Source organism: Heteronotia binoei, chromosome 16 (assembly GCF_032191835.1).
Source record: "Heteronotia binoei isolate CCM8104 ecotype False Entrance Well chromosome 16, APGP_CSIRO_Hbin_v1, whole genome shotgun sequence".
NCBI lineage: Eukaryota > Metazoa > Chordata > Lepidosauria > Squamata > Gekkonidae > Heteronotia > Heteronotia binoei.
Window position 1 is genome coordinate 1,963,676 of NC_083238.1, and position 20,692 is coordinate 1,984,367.

General features: G+C 42.2%; 1 protein-coding gene across 9 annotated transcripts in view; it reads left to right on the top strand.

Moving 5' to 3' along the window:
- Window positions 1-20,692, top strand: part of R3HDM1 (R3H domain containing 1) — a 157,720-nt gene that overhangs the window by 37,003 nt on the left and 100,025 nt on the right. For 6 of the 9 annotated variants that reach the window (XM_060256860.1, XM_060256861.1, XM_060256862.1 and 3 more), the window contains exons 3-4: window positions 172-261; window positions 18,929-19,043. In XM_060256860.1, coding sequence (XP_060112843.1) covers window positions 172-261; window positions 18,929-19,043 — 205 coding nt within the window. The remainder of the gene's footprint in view (window positions 1-171; window positions 262-18,928; window positions 19,044-20,692) is intronic. The other 3 variants (XM_060256864.1, XM_060256867.1, XM_060256868.1) reach the window with 1 other exon arrangement.

A 20,692-nucleotide genomic window follows, 5' to 3' on the forward strand; every position in this document is an offset into this window, starting at 1 on the left:
AGTTTTAACTGCTTGTTCATTTGTCCACATCCCCCCCCCCCCCCAAAAAAAAAAGATTGCAGTAGCTGACATTTGAATGTGATCAGTTTTGTTACATGCTTGGCAGTAAGTTTAATTTGAGGGAAAACATCTCTTAAGTGTAGAGTTTTAATTGTAAATACTTTTCTTCAGTCAAGTACAAAATTAAAGCTAGTTCGGAGCCTGGCTGTGTGTGAAGAATCTCCTCCACCTCCCACAGCTGAAATTTCACAGGATGTACAGGTAAAAAAAAAGTTCAAGTGTGGGATCTCAGACTTTGTTCCTTAAAAATGTTTGTTTGATAGAGAGGAACACAGGAGCTGAGTTAGTTCATTGAGAGTATTCAAGCAACTGGCAAAAGTGTTTGCATGAATGTGAGTGTGTGTGTGTGAACAGTCTGTTTTGATGTGGATCACTGAATCTCTCATTAGCAATAAAATAGATGTACTTTGGGGGTGAACACATTTTGTATACTTCACGCTCTGTCTCCAACATGGATTGTCCAAATAATGGACATAAAAAGGTTTGGGTTTTTTGTAAAGTTTGTGGCCAAATCGATTTTTAATCTCACCTCATAGTTTGGAATATTGAAGGCTTGTCATCAAAGACAAAACACATTTCGGTAATGTTGGGGAATGTTCCCTGGAAATGAAGCAGTAGAATTAATTAGTATGAATATCAGCTCATTGAGGAAAGGATAAGAGTTGAATGACCTAATTTATCAGGCTGAGTGGAGTTGGGGGGGGGGGGGATAAATGTACAACTAGAACTAAGGATAAGAAGAGTGTGAGAGGTAGTCTCTCAACAGAATCTGCTAGCATCTAGTTGTGTAACTATTGAATACTCACAATAATTTAAGATGGAGGAGACCAACTTCAGTGATTGTGTATATTTGGAGTACTCCTCTGTTCTGAGCTATGTTGATCAGTGGATCTTGCCTTATGAATTCCAGTGAAGATACATACAGTACAGTGGCTAGATCTCTCTCCACATAAATGAGTACAGGTGTTGGGATGATTCCAGGTAGGAATGCCATTCTTTTGCCCAACAACAGCAAAATCCCTGAGTAGTCTGGAGCCATACTACTTCAATGCTAGTCCAAGATGTATGGCAAGCACCCAGAACACTGACAGTTGGAGTGAAGCTGTGTTACCAATCAGATATGATTATCTCATTCCACAGCACATTCCTCTGTTGAAGGAAAAGGGGATGGTGTGCTTGCATTACCCAAACATCAGTCTGCTTGCAAAAGCTTTATCATTGTCTTAAGTGAATGAAGCTCTTTATGACAAACCCATTGAGTACCTAAATGTCATGCGATAGATAGGTGCTATTAACTTCTTTACTTTCTAGCTAAGTGTAATTTGTCTGTAGATAATTTTTTTTCTCTCTGGTGGTCCTGGTAGTGGGTCAGTCCTTACTACCTGGAATGTAGCTCCTCCTCTTCCAGGATAGGGCTGACTTAAAGTGATCCTGGAGGGAAGGGGCTTATCCCCTGGTTTTCCAGTCTTACCGGCCCTGCCCTTAAAGCAGGATGTGTCGGTTTGAGCTCTGTTGAGCTTGAAGATCCTGATAAGAAGAAAGACACTGAGGTGACCATGGAACCAGACAGGAAGGTACCTAGGCACCCAAGCATCTCTGGTATCCCATTCTTTGCTGCGGCAGCCAGCCACATGGCTCCTTTGACACTGAAACCACAGGCTGGTCCCTCAGTGGTCTTGGAGCTTCACTGACTCCTGCTTTTGCCACCAGTATCCCTCCTGGCTGGTTCCTTCATGATCCTACACTTGTGAGGACTCAGAAGAGAGCGGTAGAGTCAGCAGCAGTCTCTGGAGCTGTGTCACCCAGGCACGCTAGCCCAGAAGGCTGAGACCTCATCAGTCCTGGGGTAGATCATAGAATCATCGATTTGGAAGGGACCTCTAGGGTCATCTAGTCCAACCCTCTGCACAGTGCAGGAACACAAACACCTCCCCCTAAATTCACAGGATCTTCGTTGCTGTCAGATGGCCATCTAGCCTCTGTTTAAAAACCTCCAAGGAAAGAGAGCCCTCCACCTTCCAAGAAAGCCTGTTCCACTGAGGAATCGCTCTAACGGTCAGGAAGTTCTTCCTAATGTTGAGCTGGAAACTCTTTTGATTTAATTTCAACCCATTGGTTCTGGTCCTACCTTCCGGGGTCACAGAAAACAATTGCACACCATCCTCTATATGACAGCCCTTCAAGTACTTGAAGATGGTGATCATATCACCTCTCAGCCACCTCCTCTCCAGGCTAAACATCCCCAGCTTCTTCAACCTTTTCTCATAGGACTTGGTCTCCAGACCCCTCACCATCTTCGTTGCCCTCCTCTGGACCCGTTCCAGCTTGCCTATATCCTTCTTAAATTGTGGTGCCCAAAACTGAACACAACACTCCAGATGAGGTCTTACCAGAGCAAAGTAAAGCGATACCATCACATCACATGATCTGGACACTATACTTCTGTTGATACAAAATTGCAGTTGCCTTTTTAGCCACCGCATCACACTGTTGACTCATGTTCAGTGTATGATCCACTAAGACCCCTAGATCCTTTTCGCACATATTACTGCTAAGACAAGTCTCCCCCATTCTATAACCATGCATTGGATTTTTCCTACCTAAATGCAGAACTTTACATTTATCCCTGTTAAAATTCATTTTATTGGTTTTAGCCCAGTTTTCCAGCCTGTCAAGGTCATCCTGTATCCTGTTTTTGTCTTCTGCTGTGTTTGCGACTCCTCCCATTGCCTCTATTCTTTCATCCAAATCATTGATAAAGATGTTGAACAAAACAGGTCCCAGGACAGATCCCTGAGGAACTCCACTTGTCACTCCTCTCCAAGAGGATGAGGAACCATTTACAAGCACTCTTTGGGTGCAATCTGTCAACCAGTTACAGATCCACCTAACGGTAACAAGATCCAAACCACATTTTACCAACTTGTCTACAAGGATAGTATGTGGAACCTTATCAAAAGCCTTACTGAAATCAAGGTAAATGATGGTTACAGCATTCCCCTGATCCAGCAAGGTAGTCACTTTCTCAAAAAAAGAGATCAGGTTAGTCTGGCATGACTTGTTCTTAAGAAAACCATGTTGGCTCTTAGTAATCGCATTCATTCTTTCTAAATATTCCAGGACCGACTGTTTGATGATTTGTTCTAAAACTTTTCCAGGTATAGACATCAAGCTGACAAGTTGGTAGTTACCCGGGTCCTCTTTTTTTCCTTCTTGAAGATGGGGACAACATTCGCCTGCATCCAATCTTCCGGCACCTCTCCTGTTCTTCAAGAATTTTCAAAAATAATAACCAGAGGCTCAGAAATTACATCCGCAACTCTTTTAGAACCTTTGGATGCAATTCATCTGGCCCTGAGGACTTAGTTTCATTTAAAGAAACTAAGTGTTTATGTACTACCCCTGTGCTGATCCTAGGTTGGAACTTCATACCCTCCTTATATGTTCTGTTTTTGCCATGATGAGCATCATTTCCCTCAGATGAGAAGACTGAGGAAAAGTAGGAGTTGAGCAGTTCTGCCCTTTCTTCAATACCTTTGTGATTTATTCAGAGCTGGTCAGATTTATTCAGAGCCGATGGAGGTTCCAGGCTGCACTGTGTTAATAAGGTGCTAGCCCAGAAGGCTGAGATCTCATCACTCCTGGTGTAGATGATTTATTCAGAACCAGTGGAGGTCCAAGCTTGCTGCACCCTCCATGTAAAGTAGGGTTGTGCCCTGGGCACTGATCCAGCATTTTCTCTTCTGCCTGGGCCCCAGTGTTACTCATTTGTAAAGGGAACCTGGTGGGCAAATGGCTAAGAAAATTTCCCCCTCCCTTCCTTCTGGTGTGGTTGGGAGTTGGAAGTTTGTTTTTCCCTGGGTAATAAGGCCTCTTCATTCCCCTCAGGCTGCAGGCCTTCAGGGAGAAAAAGAGAGGGAAAGGCGGCCATTTTAGAAGCTGCCTAATACTGAATCAGTCCCTGAGTCCTAGAGGGAGTAAAGTTTAGACTGAGTGACTGCTTTCACTTTCAGTTGCATCCCAGGGATTCAACATGGAGAACTCATCATGTGGATTCTAACTGCCAAATTCCCCTTTATACAATAATGACACGCAGTTTGGGAGTCAAACCATGGATATTTCAGGGGAAGGTGCTAAAGCCAGTCACCTTCATAACTGTAGGTTGAATCAGGAAGGATAGAGACCTTTGGAAAGAGGGCTCCAAGACAGAGACAGACCCTAAGCCCAAGAAATGGGGCAGGGATGAGGCCGTGGGTAATTTTTTTAACCCATTTAAAAAAAAGAGTTGAACAAAACAAATTACAGGCCTCCCCAGGGATTGCAGTCCTCTCTTTAGTGACCAAAATAAGGGTTCTAAGTCCTCAGCCTTCTCTTCTTGAATTATATGAGGAAGAGGCCAAGATTTTGCCTACTGCCATAGTAGCCAGGCTGTTTCCCCGAGAGCTTTATATTAGACCAGAGGTGGCCAAACTGTGGCTCTTTCACACACATTGTATGGCTCTCAAAGCCCCCACTGCCCCGTCAGCTGGTTTGGAGAAGGCATTTCTCTCTTTAAATCATTTCTCCAAGCAGAGCCGGCTGGCAGCTTGGATAATGTATTAAAAGTTAAAGTTGCTTTCTTTCCACCTCCTCCCTCCATCTTCCTTCCTGTTCTGTGGCTCTCAAACATCTGACGTTCCTGTCTTGTGGCTCTCAGATATTAATTCTATGTGGTTCTTACATTAAGCAAGTTTGGCCACCCTTGTATTAGACTCTCATTGAAAGTCTTGACAACCCTGAACCTCTCTTATAGCCCAAATGGGATAATAAATGAAGATGCTGAATTTCTCAACGGCTCTGATAAAATCATTGCCAAAGTCAGAGAATAAATCTACCTTGGGTGCCTCTATCAGCTTGGATTTTATTCATAGATGAAGCCGAATGGAAGCAGCAAGTGAAACCTAAAGCTAAATCTTCTTTTTGCTAAGTTTTATTCTTATACCAGGAGCTTCCAAGAAATTCAGACTTCCAACAGTGGATGAACCTATCAGTTGTTTTGCATCCTTCTCAGGGCTCCCCATAGGCACAGATGGCATGCCAAAGGACAGAACAGGTCCTTCAGAGGGTCCCAGAGAGTTTGGACAATCTCTATAGTGCTTCAGTCACATGTTCTCCCTTCACTAGAGCAGCCATCTCCTGGGCTTCTGACTTGGCCAGTGTGAACATCACCAGATACTGGGATGCAGTCCCAGCAGTAAGAGCTAAAGTGGCAACAGTCTCTTTCAATGGTGCTAACCATTTTTTGTGATTTGTTTTGACAGATGTGATCAAAGGCCAGGCTACAACAAACCCTTTAAAGGGAAGTGGCAGCACAAATCTAGAGAGAATAGGTCATCTTCCTTCTCCGGCAAACAGGGTCAAGCTTCCTTTCAGGAACAATTACAGTGTTCTTCATAAAAGGACAGGGATGGTAGGGTCATCCTGGATTTAATATGGATTAACAAAGTGTAGGCATCAGAAAATTCAGAATGGAGACCCTGAAGGCCATTGTGGCTGCTTTCCAGCGAGGGGACTTGATGACCTCCAAAGATCTATCTGAGGCATATTTCAACATTCCTATAGCTCTAGGCCATTGCAAATTTTTGCAATTTGCATATAATGGACTTCATTTTCAAAATTGTGTATTCTTGTTCTCACCAATTAATTCTTTTGCATAGAGGCTGTGAATGACATCATATGATGCTGAAAATCCAAAAGGTGACAAATAACAAATCAGAACTAGTATATGTAAATGTTTTTTATTCTGTACTTCCTCCAAGAAACTCAGGGCAGCATATATGCAGCATACACGGTTTTCCATACATTTTGTCCGCAGAGCCCTGTATGATTGCTTGGGCTGAGAGTGAATGACACTGCTAACCATCATATAATGATGACCATATTTGTGTTGTTAGTTTATATTATAAACATTAGGTTGCTAGGAGATATGGTAGAGAAGGGATGCAAATGAAAAACTTTGTGTTTATTTTCCTGCTGAATAGCCATATATTTTAAAAGTCTGTAGAATCAAAAAAAGCCAAGCAAGAAGAATGCCTGAATCAGCTCCCTTGTTTCCATGTTTCTCAAAGAGCATTGATGGCAAGCGATAGCATATGGTGATACTTGATAATGTACAGGTGAAAGAGCACTCGATGCCATGACTAATATATGACTAGGTCTAGTACGATAATATCGTTATCACGCATATGAAGGAACAGAGTTGGCACCACCATTCATTGTAGTGCTTGACATCGTGCAATATTGTCTCTTATTATGTTATCTCATTACTTATGTACCTTACGTTGATCTTAAAAGGTGTTAATGTCAAGTCGACGGATTCAAGAAGGAGTCAAAGTTGTTACTAAGACTACATTTATTGATAACCGGTACTCTGGCGTAAGCCTCTAGCTTGCCAAGAATGAAACCAATACATTGTTACATGGGTTTTAAGATACACTTCAAAAACATTCCTACGGTGGGGGTTCCAGGAGGAAACATTCACACATAACTACAGGATACTTTCCCAGGCAGTTATCTAGCCATTTGCCCTTGCATTGTCATGCAAGGCTTCCTCCCACCTCAGGCCCTGAGAAGGCGCTGACTATTTCTTTCACACCAGTTGCAAATCAAGCAATGGAGAAAAGGGGGGAAGGGAATGACTAAGGGCAAAACATTAGCAGCAGTGGATCCATTATGATTTTAACCAAACCTGATATAACAGGCCAAGATCCCCCAGTCTCTGTACCGAATTAGTCGATCTTGACTCCTACTTGTTCATTATCTAAATGGTAGACTTGTTTGTATCCACTTTTGCATAGAGAGATCCATTTGATTGCACATCCACATTTTGGTGCAGCAGGTCATTTGCATGGAACAAGAAATGGATCGGGGGCACACTGGGGAACTTCAGTTAGTCTACAACACATGTTCTGCTATGCTGTACCAATGGGGGGGAATACGTTATACATTTCAAAATTAATTTTTGCTGACCTACAGCATGTATTCATCTGACTAATGGGTTAAGCAGACTTTATAGAAATACACAAGGCAATATTCTCACTTTTTAGAAAGAAAAGTTGATACATATTAAAGAAACAACTGAAGGTTAGCATCTTCCTTTGTGAGACTTTACAGTAATTGAGCAAGAAAGGTAAAATGATCCCTCTAGTTATGCAAATTATTAAATTAAAGGAATTTACTTGTATTTTCTTCCCCTTCCTTTTCATGCAGCCATATTCAATCATTTAAAAGTTGAAAATGGAATCTTTGTTGAATACAGGACTCAGCTGGAGAAGTTTTTAAACTTAAGAGTGGGCTCTAGTCAGAGAATGGAGGGTTTTAGAGTCTCTTTTCCATGATGTAATGGAGAAAGGATTGGGAGATCTTAAGCTGCTGATTCTTAAGAAACTACTTGGGGAAAAAATTTAATAGGGGAGGGGAGGAGCTGAAAGATCATGTATCCAGTATTAGAAAAGAAAGATAAGGTCATATACACAATTGAAAATCTTTGTTAGCTAGACTTGTTAAACAGGAATAACCTCTGGCCAGTGGGAGAAAATGCTTATAATTATTGGGGAGGAGGTGATTACCGCTTCTGTTGTAGTTCCATGTTAATTGAAATTTGCTTAGCTGATCTGAATCATGCATACAGTACTACATTACAGAGGATTTTTGAGAATCCATTTTTTACTTCCAGTTTTGGCAACACACTATTAGGAGCGGCTCAGACCGGTGCATCCTGAGCCACTTTTTAATCGGACCGACTGAGGGGTCTCCCACGAAGGATGACTCGACTCTGGGACCCAGGAAGGGTCCCAGAAGGCAGGCAGCTCCAGCAGTAGAACGGGGGTGTCAGCGGAGGCGGCTGCCCCCCCCCCCGATCCTGCTCGCTTCTAGCATCACCGTTCCGATCGCCATTTTTAAATGGCATGAGGGTCGACTGCTGGCTTTTCCTTTTTCTTTCTTCTTTCCTGATCTAAAAGACTCTGCGATATCAAGACAAACTGCATCTTCATTATTATCGTTTTAAGTGTTCTTTCTTTTTATTATTGACTTGTAAGGCATTATTCTTGACAAGCAAGAAAATGGAGAACCAAGGCTGAAGCGGAATTTAAGTGGAGGCAAAAGACTGAGAAGAGGGGGAGGACTCTCTCTCCTTCTTCAAGGCTTCTGAAAGTTTCTGCCTACCTTGGTGACATCTACAATACCTGCATTAGGAGAATCACACCAATCTTTAGTTGTGGAAGAGACTTGATGGCTGAATTTAATTGATTTGTTCTAAACCCCCCTCTGGGGAAAAAGTTTTGACTTTGGGAAAGTTGTTTGCAAGCATTTATAGATGTGAAGGACAGTTGGTTTAAAAGCAATTTGAAGCTTAAATTGAAGTGCTCTGAATGAATTTATAAGAGCTCTAATTTGACTTTTAAATACTGGTGGGTATTAAGACATATAAGACATAACAGGATCTTTGGTTGGAAGAAGAATACCTGTGCTAATTTTTAAAGTGGATTCTTATTCCTTGTTATTGGATGTTATTGGAGAGCCAGTTTGGTGTAGTGGTTAAGTGTGTGGACTCTTATCTGGGAGAAACGGGTTTGATTCCCCACTCCTCCACTTGCACCTGCTAGCATGGCCTTGGGTCAACCGTAGCTCTGGCAGAGGTTGTCCTTGAAAGGGCAGCTGCTGTGAGAGCCCTCTCCAGCCCCACCCACCTCACAGGGTGTCTGTTGTGGGGGAGGAAGGTAAAGGAGATTGTGAGCCGCTCTGAGACTCTTCGGAGTGGAGGGCGGGATATAAATCCAATATCTTCATCATCTTCTTATGGATATAACCCTTTAATTTTGCTTTTACTTTTTTTTTCTTTCTACCTGTGGTTGGAATATTTTTGATATGGTTTAAATATTTTTGGCTTTGGATTTAGGTTTTTTTTTCTCAGCCTTCCTCTCTTGAATTATTAAATTTGGAATTTTTTCCTTATTTTTATTACTTTTTGCTTTTCTTTTTACGAGTGCCTGGTTTTTATTTTCCTCTTGGATTATTTGTTTAATTTTTAATTTTTGATCTCACTCTGGGATTACAAAAGGGCATTCAGCCCTGGATTACAAATTTATACCTTGAAGTAGTTGAAAGACTCTGTAGTGACTTGGATTTTAATTGAACCATCATTGCCAGAGGTTATAGTTAATTGTTTTTGTTGTTTTGCCTACATACTATTAAGCGTGTTGTTTTGCCTACGTGCTATTAAGCGTGCTTTGCCAAAAAGCCTTTGTTTATTATTACTCCTTGCAATTAGATATAGTACTAAGAAAAAGAAAGAACTGAAAATTTTCAAAAATTAATGTCACAAGCTGGAGAAACTGAAAAGAATCTTAAAAAACAACCGACAAAACATGAATTCCAAAATAAGGTGAAAGAAATACACCACCAACTGAACTTGTTACTTATGGAGGAGACTGAGATAAAACTGAGGTATGCTTATTGGCATGCTCAAAGAAATTTTGTCTACAGAGGAACAGCAAAAAATCTTAAATGAACCAATAACAATAAGAGAACTTGGAGACGTAATGGCATCCCAAAAGAATGGCAAAGCCCTGGGTCCAGATGGATTGTCTGCTGAATTCTATAAAGCCTTTGAGGAGTCTTTATTATTACCATTTAAGTGTCTCATTGAAAAGATTCAAGATGATGGCCAAATACCAGTTTCATGGCAAGAAGCTACAATATCCTTGATTCCAAAAGAAGATGCAGATTTGAAAGATATTAAAAATTATCGTCCAATCTCTCTTTTAAATGTGGATTATACAATTTTTGCTGCAATATTGGCACAACGTTTGAAGAAAGTTCTACAGTCTACAATACATCATGATCAGGCTGGGTTCCTTTCTAGAAGATACCTGAAAGACAATGTTAGAACAGTTTGTAATATTTTGGAATATTATGAAACTCATCCAGAGAAACAATTGGCTCTAATTTGCTTGGATGCTGAGAAGGCCTTCGATAATATTCGTTGGCAATTTATGTTACAGCAACTGAAAGGCATGGAATGTGGTGAAAATATACTCTTTTCAAAGAGCAAGGGTGAAGTGAACGGTGAACTAACAGATGCAGTTAATATTCGAAAAGGTACAAGACAAGGCTGTCCACTGTCACCACTACTTTTTATTCTATCTCTAGAGATACTGAATAACCAAATAAGGGAAGATGCAAGTATCAAGGGAGCAGTGATAAAAGGTGAACAATACAAATTGAGAGCTTTTGCAGACGACCTAGTTTTTATACTAGAGCAACCAATAGATTCAGTAGACTGTCTTATAAACAAGATTACACAATTTGGTTACTGAGCAGGATTGAAGATCAATTACTACAAAACAATGTTAGGTTCTAGGTCAGTAACTTTTAAAGAAAATTTGTATAAGATGTTTTATAGATGGTACTTGACTCCACAGAAATTGTGTCTCTCTTCTCTTCTCTTGGCTTGGCTTTGTGAACGAAGATTTAAGAAGGGTGCAATAGTCCACGTCTGCTGCAGGCTCGCTGGTGGCTGACAAGACCAATGCGGGACAGGCAGGTCCGGCCACAGTGGCTGCAGGGAAAAGTCTGATTTAGGGTTGGTGCTGTAGCAGTGCGATTCTTCCTCAATCTCCTTTTGTCCTCAAGACCAGCTATGCGTGCGTTCTCAAAAGAAGAGACAGCCTGGTGGATGGTGTGCCTCCATGCTTTGCGATCTGAGGCTAGGTCAGACCCCTGGTGATGGTTGATGCGACAGGTGCCAAGGGATTTCTTCAAGGAGTCCTTGTACCTCTTCTTTGGTGCCCCTCTATTTCGATGGCCGGTGGAGAGTTCGCCATACAGAGCAATCTTGGGAAGGCGGTGGTTTTCCATCCTAGAAATATGCCCTGCCCAGCGCAGCTGCATCTTCAACAGCAGTGCCTCGATGCTGGTAACCTCCGCCCGCTTGAGAACTTCAGTGTTGGTCACAAAGTCACTCCAGTGGATGTTGAGGATGGTGCGAAGGCAGCACTGATGAAAGCGCTCAAGGAGTCGCAGGTGATGACGGTATAAAACCCACGATTCGGAGCCGTAGATGAGGGTTGTCATCACAACCACTTTGTAAACATTGATCTTTGTGCCTTTTTTCAGATGCTTGTTGCTCCACACTCTTTTGTGCAGTCGGTCAAATGCACGGTTTGCCTTTGCCAGCCTGTTGTCAATCTCCTTGTCGATCTTGGCATCTGAGGAGATGATGCACCCCAGGTAGCTGAACTGCTGGACTGTCTTCAGAACTGATTCACCCACAGTGATGCAGGGAGGGTGATAACCTTCCTGGGGTGCAGGCTGGTGGAGAACTTCTGTCTTCTTCAGACTAACTTCTAGGCCGAATAGCTTGGCAGCCTCTGCAAAGCAGGACGTCATATGCTGCAGAGCTGATACCGAGTGGGAGACGAGTGCAGCATCATCAGCAAACAGTAGCTCTCGGATGAGTTTTTCCATTGTCTTGGAGTGGGCCTTTAGTCGCCTCAGGTTGAACAGGCTGCCATCGGTGCGATAGCGGATGTAGACACCATCGTCATCATCTAGATCTACTGCGGCTCTTTGAAGCATCATGCTAAAGAAGATCGTAAAGAGAGTTGGCGCGAGAACGCAGCCTTGCTTTACACCTGTGCCTATTGGGAAGGGCTCCGAAAGGTTGTTGCAGTGTCTGACTTGGCCTCGCTGGTCTTCGTGTAGCTGGATGATCATGCTGAGGGGACATCCCCTTGGGGGACATCCTAAACGTTCCAAGATTTGCCACAGGCCTTTCTTGCTAACGGTATTGAAAGCTTTGGTAAAGTCGACAAAAGTCACATACAGAGCCTTGTTCTGTTCCCTGCATTTCTCTTGGAGCTGCCTGAGAACAAATACCATGTCGATGGTGATCCTGTTAGCTCTGAAGCCGCACTGGCTCTCTGGGAGGAGTTCTTCTGCAATGGTGGGCACCAGTCTGTTCAGGAGTATTCTGGCAAGGATTTTGCCTGCAATGGAAAGCAGGGTTATCCCCCGGTAGTTGGAGCAGTCTGACTTTTCCCCTTTGTTGTTGTATAGGGTGATGATGATTGCATCGCGAAAGTCCTGTGGTAATTTGCCTTGTTCCCAGCAGGTGACAAGTACTTTGTGAAGTGAGCTATGTAGTACTATGCCCCCATGCTTCCAGATCTCTGGTGGAATTCCATCAACTCCTGCTGCCTTGCCACTTTTCAGTTGCTTGATGGCTTTAACAGTCTCTTCTAGGGTGGGGATCTCATCCAACTCTGTTTTCACTGGTTGAAGTGGGGTGAGTTGGATTGCCGAATCTTGAACTACGCGGTTGGCACTGAAGAGAACCTGAAAATACTCCGACCACCGGTTCAGTATGGATGCCTTGTCTGTGAGGAGCACTTGGCCGTCTGCACTACGCAAGGGACTCTGAGCCTGATATGATGGACCATATACTGCCTTCAGGGCTTCGTAGAACCCTCTTAAATCACCAGTGTCTGCACACAGCTGGGTTCTCTCTGCAAGCTTGGTCCACCACTCATTCTGAATGTCTCGAAGCTTGCACTGGAGGTTGCTACATGCAGCGCGAAAGGTTGCTTTTTTCCCGGGACAGGAGGGCTGAGCAAGATGTGCTTGGTAGGCAGATCTCTTTTTCGCCAGTAAATCTTGGATCTCTTGATTGTTCTCATCAAACCAGTCCTTGTTCTTCCTTGTGGAGAACCCGAGGACTTCTTCAGAGATCTGCAGGACAGTAGTTTTTAGGTGTTCCCAGAGTGCTTCTGGAGAAGGGTCTGTGGGGCAATTGGGGTCCTCAATTCTTGACTGGAGTTTTGCCTGGAAGGCAGCTTTAACTTCGGCTGACTGGAGACTGCCAACCTGAAACTTCCTCCGAGGGATACCTCCTCTCCTGGGTGTGGGTTTAAAGTGAAGACGGAGATTACAGCGTACAAGACGATGATCCGTATGACATTCTGCACTGGGCATTACTCGGGTGTGTAAGACATCTCGAAGGTCTCTCTGGCGCACCAGAATGTAGTCGATAAGGTGCCAGTGCTTGGACCGTGGGTGCATCCAGGTTGTCTTCAGACTGTTCTTCTGCTGGAAGATAGTGTTGGTGATGGTGAGCTGGTGCTCCATGCAGAATTCTAGCAGGAGGCGCCCGTTGTCATTGCAGTTGCCAATGCCGTGTTTGCCAAGTACTCCTTTCCAGGCTTCCGAGTCTTTACCTACTCTGGCATTGAAGTCGCCAAGGATGATCACCTTGTCCTCTGTGGGGGTCTTCTGTACGAGGTTGTGTAGATCAGCATAGAACTTGTTCTTTTCTGCAGGATCTGCTTGAAGGGTTGGGGCATACACACTGAAGAGTGTTGCATGCTGCTTGTTTTGAAGTGGGAGGCGCATGGACATGATGCGATCTGAGTGACCTGTTGGCAGGTTTTTGAGTTTGGAGGCAATGGAGTTCCTGACCATGAAGCCAACGCCAGAAAGGCGGCTCTCAGCCTTTGACTTACCTGACCAGTAGAGGGTATAGCCAGCACCGTGTTCTTGAAGACTACCTTCCTCAGGGAAACGGACCTCACTGAGAGCTGCTATGTCGATATTCAACCTGAGAAGTTCGTGGACAACTAGAGCAGAGCGTCGTTCAGGGCGACCACTCTCTACTGTTTCAAGCATGGTTCTGATGTTCCAACACGCAAGCTTTAGTCTTTGCACACTTTGTGAGGCGGGTGCATGCCTTTTCTTTGTTGTTATTTTTCGACCGCAAGTAAGGATGCCCGTTGACCGCAGCTAGCCAACTGGGGGGGAGGAGACGAGCTTTGTTTAGGCCACCTTTTCTAGGCCCCTCTCCGTGTGGAGCAAGCAGTGCTGTCCCTAGATAAGGCTGCTTGGTCGTTCAGGGTACTGCCGAAAAATGCTTTCGTCTCCGGGTTAGCATCAGGCGACCAATACCCTGAACCGCCTACATGCAGGATCGGGACTGCGGCTTCCAGTGGCATCTTCCACCTGCCGTTTCGCCCCTTGCCCATCGCTGCAGGACTTGATGCGTTGTGGGTTTTGTATGTGGATATGCCCTTCAGGCCTGCGCAGAGGAATTTTTTAGGTGAAGTGCAGTGTGCGCGGTACTGGCTCCACCCTTTCACCTGGGGGTCATCTGCCATGGCCCAGTAAGCTGGGACGCCGGCAGCGAGTCCTCCAGGTGGTAGGTGTTACATTAACAAGCTCTATCTGCCCGGGTTTGATATTAGAGTTTTCCTTCTCTTAGGCTGGCGAGGTTGGTGGGCCCAGCCTGTCCATCCGGTTATACCGCCGGACAATTCGGTTGCACCATGACATAGCAAACTCTGTGAAAAACGGGGGGACCAGCGAGAAGGTGTTGCTACGGATGCAGTAATGCAGGAGAGGCCATTGCAGTGACCATCTGCCAGGCATTACCAGACAGTGACCACGCGGCGTTCACTACACCGGCAGAGGAGAGGCTATGTATTGCGCATACACTTTCCCTGGGGGGGTAGGATACCCAGAGGGAGCCCCCCGCCCCCCTCACAGAAATTGTGTAAGAAATATACTAATATGTCTAACAAATGTTGGAAATGTACTAAACAGGTTGGTTCTTTTTATCATATGTGGTGGACATGTGAGTTGGTGAAGACAATTTATGTATTTTAAGAAAGTATTGCAGATGTAGACTTGTATTCTTTGAAAGTATTTTTAATGCAGAATAAGATTAATATATATTTTTCTTTTCTATTCTCTCTATTCCCTACCCCTAATTTTCTGAAACTAATAAAACTTTTTAAAACTGAGAATCCATTTTCTGTTTTTCGAATCCAAGTATGGTTGGATAGCCCTTCTGCTGTATCATTTAAGAACTTACACTACTTGCTTCTGTTTGACATCAAGTAATTTAAGTAGGAGATAGGAGATGGAGCAGATAAAAAATTCCTGCCCTGAAATTCAAAGAGCAATTTTATGTACTTTTGATATAGTAAGATCATTTTCTCTTCATGAATGGCAGAACTATGGCAGTGTTGTATTGGCCTCTGAAACTAATGAATAGATTCAAGTTTAGTTGCAGCTTAGAGACCAACAAGATGTGTAAAGCTCCCTTCATCATATGCCAGTTAATGTACTATATCCAAAAACTGCAAGCTATGGATTTCATATATCAGAAGTTTATGCTAATTTTTGCATCACAATGGATACAGAGACCAGGGTAATAGGATGGGAGATAGGACTAGGTTCTTTTTAGACAGGTAGTAGCAATCCAGGTGAACTGAGTGGTAGATTGAATTATACACTGGATATTAAAGAAGTAATTATGCATATTATTTAAGTGCCTCATGCTGTGATGCCACATGGAGGGTGCCCAAAATCCTGTTGTGTGACATATTCACCACCATAAGGAACTTAGCACATAACATGTCTTCATGCTATTCTTGCTGATATAAAAAACTCAGCATGTTTTAGTTCAATTGATAGGTGAACGATTACGGCTGTTATATAGAGCTACTTGAACTGGCTCTAAACCTTTCATGGTTTTAAAGAGATTCAGATCTCAAGTTCATTTTGAATACTGAAAGCTTTTCCTAAAAAAATGCTTTTATTGTTCATGCATCCCAAATTATAATATTACAGGATGATACTTTGGGGATTTGAGTCTTCTAGTACTTGATCTTCTGGTCTGCATTTTAAAATAAACTAAAGTATTCAATGAGCATTGTGGCCAGTCAGCAGTTGACTGTTTGTGATCCATAATGTGGTATTTTCTTTGACAAGTTATCACCCTGCATTTTTTTTTGAGATATTGTTGAACACTAAAATTTGTGATAATAGTACATGTGGACAAATTCTGAAAGATAGAATGTGTGAACAACGTAGTCTATACCAGAGGTGTCAAACTCATTTATTACATAGGCTGGATCTGACATAAATGTCATTTTGTTGGGCTGTGCCATGCATGCCATAAAATGTAACATGAGATACTGGAGATACAAACTTTATAAAGGTGATTTCAGATGTCAGATGACAATAGCAGGTGAATGACAACAGCAGGCTTGATTGGATTAGGTGTAATATGCAGAGGGGTAATGGTCATGGAAATACCAGTGTTGGTAATGAGACGGGAAATCTAGGTCTCAGTTCCATCCAGGAGGATGCAAAGAATAAATAGACATAGGTCTGACATTAGAAACCACAACATTCAGTTGCTGACTTAAGAGTAGCAGCAATTTTACAAAGGAATTAGAGGGGAGATTAGAAAGAGAGACTGCTGAATTGCAATTGATAATGAAGCTCAAGACAATGTACCCTCCAGGACTGAATTGAGAGCTAGTTTTCCTGTCTCATTACCAATGTGTGCTATTATCATTTGGCATCTGAAATCACTCCACTCTCCAAGATATAAGGACCAATCCAAGTGTTCTAATTTCTAATCAGGGTGTGGTGGACTGGGCCTGTATCTGCTTGCTGGCCCTGGCTCTGCCTACGCTTCCTGATATGCTCATCTGAAGAGGCTGTTCCACTCCACTGCCTCAGGGTATCGCTGCCACCACTGTCCCTGTCTGGGGCTCTGGTTGGGTGGGACAGCCTCCTAACCTCACTAGGAATCCACCTTGGGGCTCCCCATGGACCTTTTGGGCTCCCCTGGAGAGTTGACAACTGGCCATTTCGCCACCTTTCCACCCTAGGGATTGCCCAACCCATTCCTGGTGTTCTAAGTGGTTGGGGGAAACTATGTGGTACAGAAGGATCAAATTCTTTAACAAGCTAAATATTTATTTAAATATTACAACTATATACTGGCATATAAACAAGTGAACAGAAGAATCAAATCAAAGTAGTTAAAAGTGCTCCATCTCTCTGTGGTTAAACACATACCCTAACTAGATGGTATTCAGGGCAGGCACCTTACATAGTTACAGTTGATAAGATGGACTTTCATATTCTCCAAGATGGTCACTCACTCTGGCCTAAGGAGAAGATCTCTGCCTCCTGCGAGCACCAAGCACCAAGCAACCACTGGCTTGAACTGTACTGAACTGAGGGCTTCCCACTCAGGAACACCAATATAAACTGCAGTTCCTGCCCAGGAACCGGTTCTGTCTCCTGCAGCATTCTGCAGAGGGTGGGGAGCTCTGATGGACTTCCTGTCTCTCTAGAGAGGTTCTCTCAATTTACTGGTTGCACACAGGAGGGGTGGGGAAAATGAGAGTAGGCCAAGGCCTGCCTCAAGTTTGATTGTCTCTCCCCATGTACCCCACATGTAGACAGTATTTATCAAACAAAATGGCATTTCTCCATACAGGGTCTTTTTGAAAGAAAATAAAAGTCTGATAGGAAAAGAGAAATCCAATCTTTTAAAAACTGCTTTTGAGAATAAGCCAAAATAATTTCCTCAGTGTACATTGTGCTTGTCAGAAGACTTCATCCACTCTCCTTCTGAAGAAGTGTGCTTGCCCACAAAAGCTTATACCTGGAATAAAACAGGGAAAGAGAGACTTGTCTTTGCATCTCTCCTGCAGGAAGCAGCCACGGAACTATCTGTGTGTGTAAGAGAGAGGGGAGGGAGGCAAAAGGCAGGAAGCAGGAGGCAGTTGAGGGAGCAAATCAAGCTACAATGTGACTGCAGCAGCAGTCTTGGAAAAAGAAGTAGGAGAAGGAGGTTGCTTGTGGGCTGGATTTGAGGCCTGCTTGGGCTGCATGTTTGAAACCCCTGGTCTATACTGAAAAGTAAGACGCCAAGCACCAAGTAAAATTCTGTATTCCTGTAAAAAACTACAACTCTCAAGTACGTAAAAAAGTGATATTCAAACTAGGTCGTAAAACAATGGAAATCCCAACAGACCTGCAACTGTATGTTCCCAGGGAATTCAATATGAGGTGCAATGTTTATGGTGACCACTAGGATGAGTGAAGAAAGTAGCTTTTTAAGATCATATTTTGCACCCCCCTCCCCCCCCCCCCCAAGATGAGTTTCTGTTCTTGGTTCCAGGAAATATGGAACTACATAATGAACTCTGTTTTTCTGCTTGTGAATCTGAGACTAGATGCTTTCCTTTCCATCAGAACTGTTTGATTTTTATACAAGATTGCTATACAGTACTACTTAAATAATCAAAATCAGAAACCATTGGAAAATGCTACATGGGGCTACTGTATACTTGTTTCAGAAATAAGAAGCAAAGGACAAATGGAGGAGGAATCTCATTTTCCCCTTGTATCCTCCCCCCCCCCCTTGCATTTTTCATTCCCCGCCCCCAACACAAACACACAGTTCGTTCTTTCCTTCCCTTAGGCAGACTCCATAGTGTGATCTTAGTGGTCATTCATCTCTTAAAGCCACTGGTGTTTCTTCTATTATTGGGGGAGGAGGAGTTAATCTCCACATATATGTATATTTTGTAACATTCAAATTTTTCTGAAAACCTTGGGCTTCTCTCCTGTTTGTAGAAAAATTCCTCTGTTCCTGGTCTCATTGTATGAATTTTTGAACCATAATCTGGAGTCCAGTTCAGAAATTGTTTTCCTTTAAAAGTTTAGAATTAAATGGCTTTGTTTTAAATGGCTTTGTTGCAAATAGCTTTGTTTTAATAATTATAAATACTGTCTATATTGTGCACCAAACACAACTCCATGTAATTTTGGATTGTAGGTAGCAAAATTTCAATTTCTTATTTCCTTTGGCATTTATTTCAGATGCATATTAAGTGATTATATTTCTCAAGTGTATGAACTGAGTAATTTTAATAACCTGAAAGACAATTCTTTCTGAGGACATGCTTTCCTTATGAGATATTTTGCTTGAAGAAAAAATTGGTTGATTTTTGCTTTTCAACAGGAGAAAATTCAGATCCCACTAACACAATCATTTGACAAAGAAGAGAAACCCTTGAAAGATGAAACTGAAAAGGAAAAGTCCAGTGACAAATTACCCAGGAAAATGTTATCAAGAGGTTTGCTATTCATCATCTGGTTTTAAATTTCATCTAGTTCTCTGTTAATTCCTTCATAAATAACTTTTAACAACTTTAAATTCTCCTCCTGTAATATTTACAACTTTAGTAAAAGCTTGCAAGATGTAGTGCTTTAGAGCTAAGGGCTGTGATCACACACAAAATAATGCACTTTCAGTTCAAAACAATGTATTATACTGTAATATATATTGTAATAGCACATTATTAAAAATTAATACATATACATTACATTTTCTCCATCTCTCCCCCCTTTTGGTGTCCCCTGGGAGTGTTTCTTATTTAATCTGTTAAAAAGGTAAAACTTTATCTATTAAAGAATCATACTTCATAAAAAAAAAATCCAAGAAAAAAGAAAAAACCATAGGTTATAACTATAATCCATCTTCATAGTAGTCCTTAAATCATTAACACAAAAAAGGGGAAAAAACTGGAAAAGATATATTCCAATAATCTCGCTTTTTTACTGTAATCCATATAAAGTTTCTTTAGAGATTAACCATTGTCAAAAATCTCCAAATATCCTTTAACATTCCATTGTTTTTCAACATACTTTTGGAACTTTGCCCATTCATTTTTAAACTTCTCTAAGTCTTGTTCTTTTAAGATTCTTGTACGCTTGTCCATTTCACTTCAATGCATAACTTTCAAAATCCACTCCCACATTTCTGGTATTTTGTCTTGTTTCCACATCTGCGCATTTAATGTCCGTGCAGCTGAAAGTGTCAGCAAAGGGTTCATTGAAGTTTCAAAATGATCAGACTTGTCTTTGTTAAAAACTAAGTTTCATTTATTGATTACAACAATGTTACTCTCTACATGGATTCATTGAAACTGATAACAGATAGCTTGAACCATTTATGAATACACTTCAAAGGCTTGGGCTTTAAACTACTTCCCATAATAAAACTACAGTCGACCCTGCAAGTAACACTTTTACACGCCTGCTTATCTTGCACCGGTGATGGTTGCATTCTCCCCCCTGGTGATGTCCTTGCTTTGCTTGGGAGGCGCCAGAGAGGCTAGCTAGGCACTCTGCACTTCAAAGGCGTTACTGGCCTTTGGAGCTCTGGCAGCGCTTATTCCCACCGCTCCTCCTTCTCTTGCAGGGCACAGATATTAGTAGCATAGAACTTTATTCAGCAATGATGTTAGTAAGCATGGATTAAATACATTCATATAGCATAAGTAACTTCAATGAAGCATGGCCTGACAGAAAGCATATACCAAATTATCGTTCTATCTTGTTTTAAAAATGTTTCCATTTGTAATCCCAACAAAAAAAGAGTCTGGTACCTTCTTAATATTATATCCCAAAACTCTTGAAATCTCTTGCTGAATCATTTGCCAAAATTTGTTTTGCCTTTTCACAAGTCCACCACATATGGTAGAAAGTTCCTTCTTGTTTTTTACATTTCCAACATCTATCCAACACCTGATTGTTCATTTTTGCCAATTTCTTAGGTGTCATATACCACCTATATAACATTTTAAAGCAATTTTCCTTAATTTTATAACATGTAGATATTTTTAGAGTTCTTCCATAAATGTTCCCATGACTCCATCTGGATTTCTCTATTTATATTGCCCATTTTATCATTTGTGATTTAACTACTTCATCTTCCGCAGAC